Here is a 16,052-nt window from a genome sequence, read left to right as displayed (position 1 = left end):
AATGGTATCTTTTATGTCTTCCTACATTTCTCCAATGATTTCTCTAAAAATCTCCAAAAAGTCTTTATATTAAAAGGAATGAGTGAGATATGTACCCATGTTTTTCACGAAGTTTATACATTTGTATCCTGTTTCCTTGGTACATCCTAACCAATACTACACATTGGGTTTTTATTATATTTTTTTCACAAATGACACTTCACGTTATGGAGCACATCTAGACACTAATCCGTTGAGAATAAGTGATTCAGACACAAAGAAACCACTATATGTTTGAACAAAACCACTGTACACTGTGAGTTTGGTACAACTTTCTGACGTCACTGATAAAGAAACCTTTATATAATTATTATTTCTTCTTGTTTGGTGAGTGAGGTACGCTCACAGTCTATTCCTTTCACACTGGGTGGATGTACAGTAACAAAAATGTCTACACAATGTGTATATTATTATATATATATATAAATTCACATCCACAGAGATGAATGTCACACCATAGGACACAAGGACTCAGAATAAAGAATACACTATGGGGATTTACATCATAATACTTAGTGTGAGTTGGATAAGCCCATCCGTCATTTTATTTGCCTATTACAAGTGAATATATTTAACACCAGCTAATTATTTGTCTTTTCAAATTTCAAAACATACTCTTGTGTAAAAAACTCTTGTGTATATATAGGGGGAGAGAGAAGGATGGAACAACCGAGATACTAGGACATGGAAGAATGGTAGGAACTTCCGGTTCTACATATCATCAAATTTGGGTTGCGCCCCACAAGTTTGGAACTCCCATTATTGTGTTTTGTTCTGTTGTTTTGGGTTATAGGTGATAACCTTGAGATAGTACAATAGAGAAGCAGCAGCATGCCAACAGGGGTCATCTCCTATAATTCTATAATCTTGTATGTACCAGTGGTGCCACAGCACTATCTGCTCACTGCTGCCTACCAGTCAGCTTCAATACTGCTGAGTGGCTCATGCCAGGGCCGACAGACATTTCAAAAGTGGCGAAGACCGGCAGCTACGTTAGCGATTTGCTGCCGGACTGTTCTCTGACTGGCTCACGGGTCAGAGCCATATTTGAAATATCCACTGCAATCTGTACACTCTGGTCTGTATGCTCTGCTCTCCTCCCCATCTTAGCAGCTTCGGTAGCAGAAATGGCAGTGGCAGGTACCAGATGCTGGTCTGGACTGGAGTAAGCAGTACTAGAGGCATAGTGTAAAGGGCACTGCTCTGGGCATTGTGTAAGGGGCACTACTGGTGGCATATGTAATAGGCACTACTGGGGGCATTGTCCAAGAGGTACTATTGGGGACATTGCATAAGGGGCATTACTGGTGGCATTGTGTAATAGGCACTAATGGGGACATTGTGTATGGGGCACTAAGGGGCATTACGTGTAGCATAATGTGTGGTATAATGTGATATGGTCTATACAGTGCACGGCATAATGTGTAGAGAGCATTACAGTGTGTGGCATAATATGTAATAGGCAATACCGTGTGTAGATTATTGTGTAATGGGTATAACTGTGTGGCATAATGTCTAAAATACATTACGGTGTGTGGCATAATGCATAAAGGACACTATGGTGTGAGGTTTATTGTGTAATGGGCATTACGGTGTGTGGCATAATGTCTAAAATGCTTGATGGTGTGGCATAATGTGTAATGGGCATTATGGTGTTTGGCATAATGTGTAATGTGCATTAAGGTGCAGGGAATAATGTGTTATGGGGTTATGGTGTTTCACAGAGTAATGGACATTACGGTTTGCAACATAATATATAATGGGCATTAGGGTGTGTGACAATGTGTAAGGGACATGCAGTGTGTGGTATAATGTGTAAGTGGCGTCACTATAAGGAGGAAAAATGACAAATAATGTAAGGGGTATAAATCAGGATTTTTGTTTTCCAATGGTGGACAATGTCTGGCTCTACAGGTTGCAGATCTATGGGAATAAAGGTATTTTCCTGCAAGACCATACCCATTGCAGTGAGGTCACACATTGGGGGTGGAGGCACATTTTTAACTGACACTGAGACTCCCAGTCTGGGAGCCAAATTGCCTAGAGATACCCCTTTTTTGTTTTTAAAAAAAGCAATATGGTTGAGGGTGCCAGAAACTTTTTTGGTAGGTAGCACATGAATTTCTAGTTACTTCACTGGTGCATGCACTATACAAGCTGCAGGCAATGCTGCATGCCCCACCTCCGTCTCTCCTGAAATGTTTTAAGGGACACAAGAGAGACCTGATGGTGTCTCTCCTAGCTCAGCTGACTGCACCGTGAGGAGGGCTGCCCTGCACCGTGAGGAGGGCTGTTGCACATGCATACCTGTATTTGCTCTTTCTAAAGGCCAGTGGCTAGGTGTCTGTGCTGTGCTTCTGAGACTTTTGCTATCTTTGTAATTGCTGATCTACTGTAACTGGTGCATTGTGTCTACCTGGGGCTCTACCTGGCAAGGTGTATGTAAGGGGCTTTACCTGGTGCAGTGTTTTTAAGGGGCTCTACCTGTCATAGTGTGTCTACAGGGCTCTAACTGGCATAAAGGGGCTCTATCTGGTGCAATGTGTACAAGTGACACGTGACCTTTGTACATTCAGAACAGGCCAGGGAGAAGTACCTGACCTCTGTTAATGGAGGTGGGGCAGTGTACTGGCAGAATAACTCCATAAAATAAAACACATGCACAAACATTGAAATTAAAACATTTTTAAATAACAACAGGTGTGTTTACATGGTGTCTACTTACCAGATCCAGACTCCATTTCCTCCTCTTTTCTTGCAACTCCTCCATTGCATCTGGATCCAATGCAGACAATGGCGCTTGCTGTGGCTCCTTTACCAGGACTAACATGAGTTGGTCATAGTAAAATAATGACATTTTATGAACCTCATTTGCCCCTCTCCAGATCATTGTGACTCTTTTTCTTTACCCAAGCCATGTCTGCATTGTTGTTTTACCCTCAACTATAGGTGATCAGTTGCTGAAATGCCTGATTTTTCATCAATTTTTTTAAAACGCTTTTGCTTATTACTTGCCATAGACACTCATTGGCATGATGTAAAACAATGAATCCACTCCAGAATTCTTTGTTTCGACAGCATGTCTGTGAATAGAATAAAAAAAATGACTATAAGTATTTAGCCCACAAACTGTAACATTGAATTTTGTGTTTTATACATAAATACATAACAAAATGAGTGTACATATACAGTAATATTATAAACATTGTTGGGAAAAAAACATTAGTGGGGATTTGCATTTATAATACATTTGGTTGCACGCATGGTAAAACATTGGTGGACAGTGGGGTTTATAATACACAGGGTGGCATGCAAGGAAAATACATCAGTGGACAGTGAGGTTTATTATACACATGGCAGCATACAGGGTGGCATGCAGTGGGGTTTATAATACACAGTTGGCACACAGGAAAAATCATTGGTGGGCAGTGGGGTTTATTATACCCAGGGTGGGACACAGGGAAATACAATGGTGGGTAGTGGATTTTTTATAAACAGGTGGCATGTGGCCTGGACACATTGGTGGAGAATGGTGTGTATAGGGTGGCACATAGGGAGTCACATTGGTGGCCAGTGGTATGTTTATAAAGAGGCGGCATATGGCCTGGAAACATTGGTGGCCAGTGGTGTATACACAGTCAGACAAGGAGAAAACATTGGTGGCCAGTGGTGTATACAGGGTGGCACACAAGGGGAAAACATTGGTGGAAAGTGGTGTTTTGTACCTACCGAGTTTGAGTGTTTATGCAGCCAGCAATGAATATATACAGCAGCCAGCGTTTAACTCCACAGCATGCTGTCTGTAAAAGGAAATGGCGCTTGGGATAGTTGTGAGAGTTGCTTTGATGACATCCATTTGTTATCATTCATTAGCGTACACACTGAACGATATGTACCTAGTCATCAACGACATAGCCACATTTTTACTATATGTACAGACACAAGGGGGGTCAATAACAACCCACAGAAGTGCATCATTAACGATATAGGGTCTTTTTCTAGTTCACTCTTTCTGACAAAATCCTTCTTAGATGGACAAAACCATGTGCACTGCAGGGGGGCAGATGTTACTTGTGCAGAGAGAATTAGATTTGGGTGGGGTTTTACTTCAAAGTGAGATCTACAAGTATATTGCAGTGTAAAAATAAAGCAGACAGTATTTACCCTGCACAGAAACAAAATAACTCACCCAAATCTAATTCTCTCTGCACATTTTACATCTGCTGCCCCCCTGCAGTGCACATGGATTTGTCCATCTAAGAAGATTTTTGTCAGAAAAAGTGAACTAGAATAAGGCCCTTAGTGCGTACACACTAGACAATATACAAAAAAAATATATTGTTAACAATATCTTTATTTTGCATATGGTTCAAAAATAATGTACCGTATACTGTGTATGCACCTAAATGCTGGAGCAAAAATATTTTTCCTTTATTCTTTTATTCATTCCATGGCCAAGCCGCTAAAAGGCATTGGAAACACTGACTCTCTGCTCTGTGTTGCAAACCCCAGAGGCAACCAATATATTAGAGAGATATACTCAGTGGCATAGCGACAATTATTGCACCCCCCCCCCCCCCTAAATTTAACTCTGCATCCCCCCTGTCTTATATTACCTGTCCCGACCGTCACGCTGTGTCCCCCGGCCAGGAGCCGAAGATCTACTAGCAGACCAGTGCTCCTCCTGGCTCCCTATGACAAAATATCCATCAGAAAATGGCCGCCCCCTACAGCAGACCCTTTTTAAGGATGCTCTTAGGGCGCGGCCATTTTGTGAATGACATTTTGTCATATGGAGCCAGGAGGAGCGCCGGACTAGTAGATCTGCGGCTCCCTGTCGGCGGACACAGCGTGACGTCCGGGACAGGTACCCTGCAGGTAGTGGCACCGTAACAATAGCCCTGCAGACCCCGGCACCCACACTTACTTGGCGCCTCCCCGCCACCGCGCAAAAAATAAGGCATGGCTTTGTGGGGGAAGGAGCGCAGACACATAATAGCACCAATTTACATTACACCACACAATAATGTCTCTTATTCATATTACACCACACCGTAGTGCCACTTATACACATTGTGCCAGCTAGAGCTAGTTAGGCACACTGCACCAGTTTGAGCCCCTTAGACACACTGAAACAGGATTACACACACCATAATGCCCATTACACATTATGCCACACATTGTAATGCCCATATCATAATATGCCACACATTATGCTACATGTAATGCCCCCCAGTACCCCTGCTTATAAAAACTGCGAATAGTGGGATCGCTGGGTGCAGGCACCCAGGCTAGCAGGCGGGGGGGGGGCAAAGAGGGGCCCTGCTGCTCCGGGGGAGGGGGGTGCCCGGCCACCATGCTTCTCCAGGGGAGGGGGTGCCCGGCCGCTGTGCTGCTCTGGGGGAGGGGGTGGTGCCCGGCTGCCGTGCTGCTCCGGCGGAGGGGGGGTGCCTGCCCGCCATGCCAGGGGATTATGAGTGTGATGGCGCCGCATTGTGCTCGCCGAGTTGGTTTGCCGTGCTGCCTGGGGGGGGGGGGGGGGAATGGATGTCGTGCTGCCCACTCACGGAGAAGCATCTTCCTTCCGCCGGGTGTCTCTCCTCTGCTCCTGCTGCTGCGGTACCTTTCCTGCAACTCACTACCGCAATCCAGTGGCCGGCGCCCTAGGCTAATGCCTAAACCTGCCTAGTGGTGGTGCTGCATATCACACCTACAACACATCGCACCGTTTATGAACAACTTTTTCTCATTATTATTTTTTTGCTTGTCTTCAACTAGTCCAGTGATGGCTAACCTTGACACTCCAGCTGTTGTTGAACTACACATCCCAGCATGCCCTGCATCAGTTTTAGCATGGCTAAATAGTACAAATGTAGCAGGGCATGCTTTGATGTGTAGTTCAACAACAGCTGGAGTGTCAAGGTTAGCCATCACTGGACTAGTCCATTATGTAAGATCTTTACTAGTTGCCTGATTTTACACAACCAGATGGATAGATGTCCTTAAAAACATATCAGTTACAAAATCAGATACCTTTACTTGTAAATAGAGAGAAAATATTTGCCCTTTTAGTCACAACTGAGTTGTGATGTGCCATATATAAGCCATGATAAAGTTTTATTTAAGCATTATGATTGATGCTACTCTGCAACTTTCATTCACAACTTCTGGGAATGCAAATATATTAAACGCTTTTGGCACAAATTGCGCTATTTTATTAACAGAAGAATATCTGTGTTTTCTTTTGACCTGGTAGCCTTTCTGTGAGCAAATTTTGTAACATGGCACATAGGAACAGGGCAAAGACATTTGATTCCCTTCCTGACAATCGTGGTCACGGTTGTGAAGAAAATCATTTTTAAATCTTAGATAGATAAATCGAGTCCTAATATTAATATAATTGCTATAGAATATTTATTTTTGAAACTATTACATTTTGATCACTGTGATACTTTGTCTGATATAGAACATGGAGTAATAAGGTTTTATGAAACATGGGGGCCATAAATCGATTAAATTGCCAAAGGACACACAAACCCAAATATTTAAGGTGTTATTTAAGGTGAGTCCACTGACTTGTATCTACACAGGAAAATTCTGGATCTGGTCTGAATGCTGTAATCAGCAAGTCTTTGTTTTCTCTTATCTCCCTGGTACTTCATAAAAGGTAATATTATCTAGCCTGGACTATATCACCACAGATGGCATTGATATAAGAATTAAAATTCTAATAAACAATATGCATATTATATGGGTTCGATTCCCACGATGGCTCTAACTGTGCGGAGTTTGTATATTCTCCCATGCTTGTGTGGGTTTCCTCCGGGTACTCCGGTTTCCTCCCACAATCCAAAGATATATACTGGTAGGCTAAATGGCTCCAAACAAAATTAACCCTAGAATGTCTGTGTGTGCGTGTACATGTCGTAGGAAATATAGATTATAAGCTCCACTGGGGAAGGGACTGATGTGAATGTTCAAAATATCCTCTGTAAAGCGCTGCGGAATATGTATGCGCTAAATAAGAAACTGTTATTAAATAAATAAATAATACATTCAGGATGTATTCAAACCCCCCACCTGGTTCTTTTGTACATTTCATTGTCAACTTTATATTGCATTTAGTATTCAGAATTTTGGTATGATAGCACTGTTGAATGTGAATGAGAATCGGCAAGAGAATTTAATTATGGGTTTATTTAACAGTGTTACTTCTGTTCATGTTATATATGATAACAGTTTGATATGATATTTGAAATATAATATACATTGCATCCGGAAAGTATTCACAGTGTTTTACTTTTTCCACCTTTTGTTATGTTACAGCCTTATTCCAAAATAAAATACATCCAATTTCCCACTCCATAATAACAATGTGATAAAAAAAAGTTTTTGGGAGATTTTTGCACAGTACATAAGTATTCACAGCCTTTCGCAAAGAGTACAGTACACAGTACATAAGAAACTCAAAATTCCACTGATCATCTTTAAGATGTTCCTGCAACTTAATTGGAGTCCACCTGTGGTAAATTTTGAGGGATGCACTGTATATAAATTTGTAAAATTATTGAGTGCTTAGACTTTCCCACCTTTCTGTTGGTGGTACCGGAAGCTACAGATGTGTCCACAATCGTCTACCCTTTGTGCACTGCAAGTTGCGTTACAAATAAAGTGTCAGCTTCGTGTAGCACCGAGCATCTTTGCATGAAACAATTACAATGCATTTTATTTTAATAATTGTAACAGATAAAGGTCGCACATACTATAGAATATAGACATACCACATATCATTTTAATCCACAGGAGCTGCAGTGTACCCTACTCACACTATTTTGTAAATAAGATAAAAGTTACATACAAAATATACTCAGTGTTACAGTCACAAAATGGCATGGCCAGAACACTGTCCTTACTGCAGCACTCGGCTTGTTGTGTCCCACTGCGCATTCATCTCTGCAGAACTAGGATATCTGTAACCATGTTTTCAATCTCCAGTAGTCAGCATGCAACCTGGGACTGCATCACAGCTCTCTTTCTCCCTTTGGTGTTGGCCTGGGGTCCAGGACCTCAGCGGTCCACAACCCTGGCCCTGCAGCCGTGGTCTGGGCTCCCACCTGCAGGGTGCCTTTCACCTTGGTGGGTTATCAAAAAGCTTTGCCGTGGTCACCAGAGAAGGTACAGAATCTCAGTACATCATCATTTAAATACTTAGCACCTAGTGACATTTACACATTTTGAACTTGGAGCCTAGTGCCATTATTAATGGTGACTGGCATCTGTAACATTTAAAAACAGCACTTCGTATCTATTGGTCCATTTAAAATGGAGCCGTAGCATGGGGTTAACCACTTCAGTGCCAAAATGGTCTCCAGCCACAATATGTTAATGTGACTCCTGATATTTATAGAATATTCTATATTATTATTTTGAAGCTACAATTTTTACATAAATATTTTGACTCGAAAGAAGTGACTTGAAGCATCCAAAAAATTATTTTTCCTGATGTTCAAGATCCCTTTAGTAAATCAAATTTTCATACATTCACCTACATTTTGCAATGAGAAAACAGTGATTTCTGTGATGCCGTGAAATTGTATATTTCCTCAATATTTTATTGGTGGCATGGAACATTGGTCAATTATAGATCATTTTGGCTTTTTTTTTAATTCAGTGTTTATCAATTCAATCTATAAATTACTAAAATGTAAAAAAATTTTTTTACAAAAAACAATTCTGTAACTTTCAAAAGGTTGACCTTTTTTAGAGGACCTCAACCCTCTTTTACATATTTACCATTAAATAGGTAAATATGTAAAAGAGGGACTTGCCAGCACTTGTGGTTGTGCAAATGAAGGCTTTCCTGGGCAGAAATTGGGACATGCAATTAACATCAGGAAAAAAAAAATTCTATCATTAACCACTTACAAGGATGTGGCTATTAAATTATGAAAGTGTACAGTTGAAACCATATTCTGGGCCAGATGTACTAAGCTTCAAAAGTGATAAAATGGAGAATGATAAATAGCCAGCCAATCAGCTCCTAATAGCCATGTCACAGGCTGTGTTTGAAAAATGTCATTCAGGCGGTGATTGGCTGGCTGTTTATCACTCTCCATTTTATCAATTTTGAAGCTTAGTACATCTGGCCCTTTGTGAGTTAAAAGGGGAAGATAGACAGATAGTTTGCTGTCACTGTCACCCAGTGTTTTCCTATGCATTTTAATAATGCTTAGTTCAAAAGCAAGATAACATGTTAAAATGTTAAATTGAACGAAACGCCCAAGGAATCACTCAAAATGGTAGTCAAGGCTTAAGAGGCAGATAGTATATCACGTACGTATGTGTTTGAGTTGCTCAAAGAGGCTTTATAAAATTATGAAAAATCACAGAAAATAAAAAAGGAAATGTGGAAAAAAAAATTGAAAATTATTTGAATTTAGGGGGAAATTTACTAAGATGTGTAGTCTACTTCACATGTGATGTTGCTATGTGCAACCAATCAGATCCTGTCTACTATCTTCTAGAGCAGGGCTGGGCAAAACCAGCCCTCCAGATATTGATGAACTACACATCCCAGGATGCTTTGCATTAGATTTGCTATGTGGCCATGCCGAAACTGATGCAAGGCATGCTGGGATGTGTAGTTCATCAACATCTGGAAGCCCTGTTCTAGAGGGTGCTAAATAAATAAGAAGTAGATTCTGATTGGTTGCCCATAGCAACATAGCATGTGAAGTAGAATACACATCTTAGTAAATTTCCCCCTTATTGTCAACTCATTAAAATGATAGCAGAAATGGTAAACACTAAGAGAAACTACAAGTTTTGAATCCAAATCCTAACATGATAAAAGGTTGTGCTAAGATGGCTCCAAGGCTTCTTACTGCTGAGTAGAAAGAAAATTGAAAGCGAGTTTGTACAGACATTTTGGAACAATTCAAGTGGATCCGCATTTTTTAGATACAGTTAGTACCGGTGAGAAAACGTGAGAACTTCCAGTATGATCCTGAGACAAAACACCAGTTCATGCCCTTGAAAACACTATCAACACTGAGAATGAAGAAAGCATGTCAAAGCAAATCCAAATTCAAAGCTTTGTTGATTGTTTTCATTGATATCAATGGTGTTATTTTGCAGAATGTGTACCAGAAGCACAAAAGTGGATCAACATAACTACAGACATTTTCTAAAAACTTTGCCAGAAGGAAGAATTGGTTTCATCCCCATCAGCCCACACATATGCCTCTGTGAAGCAGTTTTTTTTCTAATGCTGACCATTTATCAGACCAAATTACGACCAACTTTCTTCCAAACCTCCTACCATCCAAATTGTCTGTCCAACTAAAACAGTGCTTCACACATCTAACCAACTTTTCTTCCAACCAACCAACCTTTTTTTTTCTTTCAGTCCAGCCAACTTCTGATATCACAGAAGTGGGCGGGCAGTTTCTGCCTGTTTTTAATTATTCTTTTTTTAAATTATATGTCTGTTTATTTGGGTGAACTGGAGCCTTTCCTCCAAACAAGGGTAAACTACAGTTCTAAACATGCTTAGCCTGACCAGAAAGTTTGGGGGCGATTCAGACCTGATCGCTCAGGTCCAAATTCGCCCTTGGTCCCGACGGTGTGGGTTTGCACATGCGCGAATATGTGTATGTTCAATCCCTGGGAGGGAACGCCTTTGGCAAATTTTACACTCGCCGGGCTGTTCGCTCAATGGTGGGTGGGAATCGGTTGTGCTTGGGGCGAATGCCGGCGACCACCCAGCATTTTATGGGCGTGCCCACAAAAACAGTAGGCATGCTCATGGAAACACTGGGCATATCCCTGTGCCCATGCATCCTCGGGGGAAGGTGACTGATGTCATATGTCAATTGGGCGGATATATAGACTTACTTTTCAGAGTAAAGGCTAGAGAAATCATTTGATGGTGAGCAACCATGTAATGATTTTTCCGCATTGCTGCCGCATGTGAGGGGATGTGCGCCACACATCCACTCATATGCGGGGATTAACTCATTGAGGGGGCATTTGTTCATCATGGCGGCGTCTACCTGCTCACTAGGCAGCGAATATTAGCAGCCTAGTGAGCAGGTCTGAATCAGAGCATTTGTTTTTGTAGAACCACAAATACAACGGGAATAGGTGTGTAGACACAGCTGTTCGGGATGCAGTTACAATCCCGGCGGTCGGGATCCCGGCGTTCAGAATCCCGACGCCGGAATCCCGACCGCCGAAATGCCGACACATTCTCCCTCCGTGGGTGTCCACGACACCCCTGGAGGGAGAATAAATTAGTGTGCCGAGCGTAGCGAGGCACCGGGCCCGCTGCGTGGCGAGCGCAGCGAGCCCGCAAGGGGGGGCGATCCACGTCCCCCCCTTGTCGGCATTTCGGCTGTCGGGATTCCGGCGTCGGGATTCTGAACGCCGGGATCCCGACCGCCGGGATTCAATACTGAATCCAGCTGTTCAGGTACATATGCGGTGCAGGCCCTCCTTGATGCAACAGCTGGACAGACAATGGTGGGGAGTACACTGTGGCAGCAGAGGCTCTCCTGGACCTGGATGGAGGTGGCAGTGGCACCCTGGTGACAGCAATGACACTCCTGGCATAGAGGCAGCAGCAGTAACCTGAAAAAGTACACGGACACTCGTTGCAGAGTGATCGCTGTGGGAAAAAGGAGCCAGGTGATCGCACGGGGGAAGGGGGCTAGGGATGCTACATGGGTTCGAGAGGAGGAACTGGACATACTGCTGGAGGATCACAGGGGGAATTAGCCAGTGTTGAGTGATTGCGGGGGTAGGGGGCTGTCTGGCTGCAGGGTGATCGCTGGGATAGGGGGGAGCCACCGGTGTTTGGTGATCGCGAGGGGGGGACTGCGGATACTGCCAGGGAATTGTGCGGGGGGTGGGGCAGTGACGTGCGGTGAGGTTAGTGTCAGGTGAGGCATGTGCTATTTGGGACAGTGACAGTGAGAAAGCGAGGACAGTGACAATGAGGAGAGTAACAGCAGGAGATGGGGAGAGTCACAGCGGGGGATTGGGGACAGTGACAGTGAGGAGAGTAACAGTGGGGGATGGGGGAGAGTGACAGTGGGGGGTGGGGGATGGGGGAGAGTGACAGTGGGGGATGTGGGGAGTGACAGTGGGGGATGGGGGAGAGTGACAGCGGGGAGTGACAGTGGGGGATGGGGAAGAGTGATAGCGGGGAGGGTGACAGCGGGGAGAGTGATATCGGGGAGAGTGACAGTGGGGGATGGGAGAGAGTGACAGTGAGGACAGTGATATCGGAGAGAGTGACCATGGGGGATGGGGGAGAGTAATAGCAGTGAGAGTGACAGTGGGGGATGGGGGAGAGTGACAGTGGGGGGATATGGGAGAGTGACAGCAGGGGATGGGGTAGAGTGATAGTGCTGAGAGTGACAGTGGGGGATGGGGGGGAGTGACAGTGGGGAAATAGGGCTGAAGTATTACTTACTTTTTAAGCCTACCAGCAGTATTGGCAGCCCAGTGACCCAGAGGAGGGGATACAGCTGGCCCTGGCTGCAGCGGAAGGTGGAGGAAAGCCAGCCAGCGGGGTCCAGAAATACAGCCGCTGCACAGTACAGCACACTGAACTATAAACATACAGCGCTGAGCTGCCGCGCGCCCCCCCCCCCCCCCCCACAGAGGCCTGAGCTTAGATCTGTTGCAGCATATGTCCAAGAATCAAACATGCAGTGGCACTAGTTGCGCTATACTAATGGAGATGAACTCCCACAGTGACAACTAAGGACACATTGCCACCTACTATCCTTCTCAATTTTCCACTGCACACTGAACTGTATCAACATACAGCGCTGAGCTGCGCGCGCGCAACCCCCCCCTGAAAAGAGCTGACACTGACAGCTCATCTGACCACGGGCAGCTGGAGAGGGGGAGTTCGGCGCCGGGCTGTGGGCGGCCAAGTCCGCGGCATGGTGAGCACTACCCGCCGCTACCACCCCCAGAATGATTACAGCTGCAGCCCCGGCGGTGGCTGGTAGTGGCAACGGCAGTAGCGGTACTCACTGCTTTTACCCGCTACTCCTGCCAGCACCGCTGCTGCGGCTGCCCCTACTCCCACTGCTACTCCTGTCCGCCCCCTGCTTAAATTGAATTTGACATCAGTGTGAGTGTGTGGGGATACGGGATCCCACACTGACACTACGCAGCGGGTACAGGCTGTCAGTGAATGACAGCCTGCTCCGCTGTCCTATCACATCTGTCTCAGTGACAGGGGCGTGCGTCCCTGTCACTGAGGCAGAGGAGTAGATGCCGCTTCCCCCTTCAATCTCAATGGGCTTCTCAGTCTATTTCCCCCATGCGGGTTATCCCCGCCCCCCGCTGCCCGACAGTCTTCAATTGTCAGCGGGAGGCACAGCTCCCGCTGCCGCTCAGCCTCCCACAGTGTCCCACCTCATAACTATTTAAAAAAATAAATGAAATAAGATATTTATAACACAGCATATGTGTTATAAGTATCATCTTTGTATTGGGGTGGGGATATTGCCGGGGGATCTCCTTCTCCTCTTGCTCACCACAGCCACTGACAGTGAAGGCTGGTCAGTGTCCACCTACTTATTAGTCATTTGGGGTACAATTCCCCATACACCAGAATGATAAGTTGGGAAAAATCAAACATGTTTTTTTTTCCCCAACTAGTTGGAACGACCGTTTTGGCTGTTTTTCACCATGTAGGAGCAAACAGATGATAATCGTTTGCTCCCACACACTAGACAGATAATCATTCCAACCAGCCAAATAGTTGGCTGGGTGGAACAATACGGTTCTGATGTATGGCCTGCATAAGAAACAGACACCATCAATACTCACCAGACCTAGCACCACGTGACAAATCTATACTCAAGGCAAGTGGTTTTTGCATCAATTACTGAGGTAAAGAAGAAAAAACTGAGATTATGGGGGAGATTCTCTAAGCGAAAAATGCGGTAAAAACCCAGTTATCAGGGTTTTTACCGCATTTTGGGATGCTGCAAGCATCCCCCCGCCGGGTTACCGCGGCGGGGGGCATCGCCAGAAAAATCTGGCGATGCCCCATAGAAGCCAATGGGCTTCTACCGCAACCCCCCGCCGCCCCGCATCGCCCCCTCCCCCCTCACCTGTGTCCGGGCAGCACAGAGCTGTGCTGCCCGGACCTGTGACCTCCTCCCTGCACTTATCCTCTTCCGGGTGCAGGGAGGAGGAGAGCCCGCCGCAGCAGCAGCAGCAGCGCCGGGTGTGTGAGGGAGGGGGGGAGCCGCCGGGACCTGCTGGGACCCGGTGACTCTCACCGCAAAGGACAGCTCTTAACGCAAGAGCTGTCCTTTGCCTTAATTATCGCATATGTTACAACATATGCGATAATTATAAATGCGATGGGCGGCGAAGGGGGGCGGAGATTCTTAGAGAATCTCCCCCATTGAGAGAACTGACAGGAAATAGAGTACAACATAGGTTTGACCAATGGAAAATAAGAATGGTGTGTGTGGATGCAAAAGTGGTGTGTGTGGATGCAGAGAAGAGGAGCGGAGGTAAAATGTACATAATTAAACGTAAATGATCAGATCAGTCTCATTATTTTACAGCAACACCTTATATATTGCCCCACATCCACATGGGTATACTTAGTCAATATGTATTGGACGACCACTCAGAGTTTGACATATGTGCACTTGAACAGGGGGTCAACCTGTGTGAAAATCCCAAATATGTATAAAAAGGTATGAGCCCTAAGTGTAAAATGTGTACCTACATTAACATAGACAAATTATTGTGAGCACCAGAAAAAAGAAATCACTGTGTTCATAGTATGAGCATTTCTTTGCCTGCAGATGGTGGTTACTGTCCGGGTTATACATGCTGGTGATCAGATTAGGAGCTGCTTCTATAATATTCCCACTGAATCTCCAGGGATAAGAGGGGCACCACCAAGCAAGGATGGCCAATCCTGGGATTGGGATCAGCGGGATCCCAGGTTCCGCCCCAAAAAACGCCGGGATTTGAACCCCGGGATTGTACCTTCCTCTTGTCAGCCTGCCCGCTCATGTAAGTAAATGAGCAGGGCGGCCGGAGTGGGGGGACAGGGCTGGTCGTTTTGCCCCTGCTCACTGTGTGTGTACCGCATAGAGATGTAAATCACGGGATTGAGCATTTTTCAATCCCGATTTCCAGGATTGAAATAAAGCCCCTGGATTGGCATCCCTAATCACAGTATTCCGTTCCCTATGGACGAGATCCACTTGACCACCGCTTTAAGGGCCAGGTGTACTAAGCTTCGAAAAATTATAAAATGGAGAGTGATTAACTACCAGCCCATAAATCTTATGTGCAGCCGTGGGGACTCTGAGGACGCCGGCGAGGGAGGGGGGCGGGAGACGCCGGCGAGGGAGGGGGGTGGCAGGGGGAGCCGGAGCAGGGAGCTGTCATGCTCCGTCCGGGTAGGGGAGGGGGACACGCCGCTAGTAGTGCAGAGGCTGCGGGGGACACAGGCGGCAGTGACATAGAGCCGGGCGGGGGCAGCCGGGAGCTGTCAGCACTGAAAAAAAAAAGCCCATACAATGAATGGGCAGCCTGTGATTGGCTGAGCGCTCTCTCAGCCTGTCAGCAATTGGCTGAGAGAGCGCTCAGCCAATCACAGGCTGCCCATTCATTGTATGGGCTTTTTTTTTTTCTGCACTGACAGCTCCCGGCTCCCCCCGCCCGGCTCTATGCGATGTATCATTTGCAAAACTTGGCACATCAAGTGCCAAATCGTGTGTCCCCCTCCCGGGGAGCTGCAGGGGGAAATCAGGTCCGACTTGTCCTTAGGACAAGTCGGACTAATGTATGGGGGCCTTTAGGGCCAGATTGTCTAAGCTTTAAAAGTGATAAAATGGAGAGTGATAAACAGCCAGCCAATCAGCTCCTGTCTGACATTTTTCAAACACAGTCTGTGACATGGCAGGTAGGAGCTGATTGGCTGGCTGTTTATCACTCAATATTTATCACATGTG

The 16,052-nt window shown here is 45.3% G+C and overlaps 1 protein-coding gene across 4 annotated transcripts in view; it reads right to left on the bottom strand.

Annotated features, from left to right (window-relative positions):
- Positions 1–16,052, bottom strand: part of TNRC18 (trinucleotide repeat containing 18) — a 351,855-nt gene that overhangs the window by 314,247 nt on the left and 21,556 nt on the right. For 2 of the 4 annotated variants that reach the window (XM_083153573.1, XM_083153574.1), the window contains exons 2-3: positions 3,769–3,935; positions 3,055–3,122 (exon numbers count right to left, since the gene is read on the bottom strand). The exons of 1 other annotated variant lie outside the window; for it this stretch is intronic. In XM_083153573.1, coding sequence (XP_083009699.1) covers positions 3,055–3,122; positions 3,769–3,905 — 205 coding nt within the window. In that variant the 5' untranslated portion in view covers positions 3,906–3,935. The remainder of the gene's footprint in view (positions 1–3,054; positions 3,123–3,768; positions 3,936–16,052) is intronic. One more of the 4 variants, XM_083153577.1, reaches the window with a different exon arrangement.

The sequence above is a fragment of the Crinia signifera genome, chromosome 7, assembly GCF_055691185.1.
Source record: "Crinia signifera chromosome 7, ASM5569118v1, whole genome shotgun sequence".
NCBI classification, from domain to species: domain Eukaryota; kingdom Metazoa; phylum Chordata; class Amphibia; order Anura; family Myobatrachidae; genus Crinia; species Crinia signifera.
This window is presented reverse-complemented; position numbering and strand designations above follow the sequence as displayed.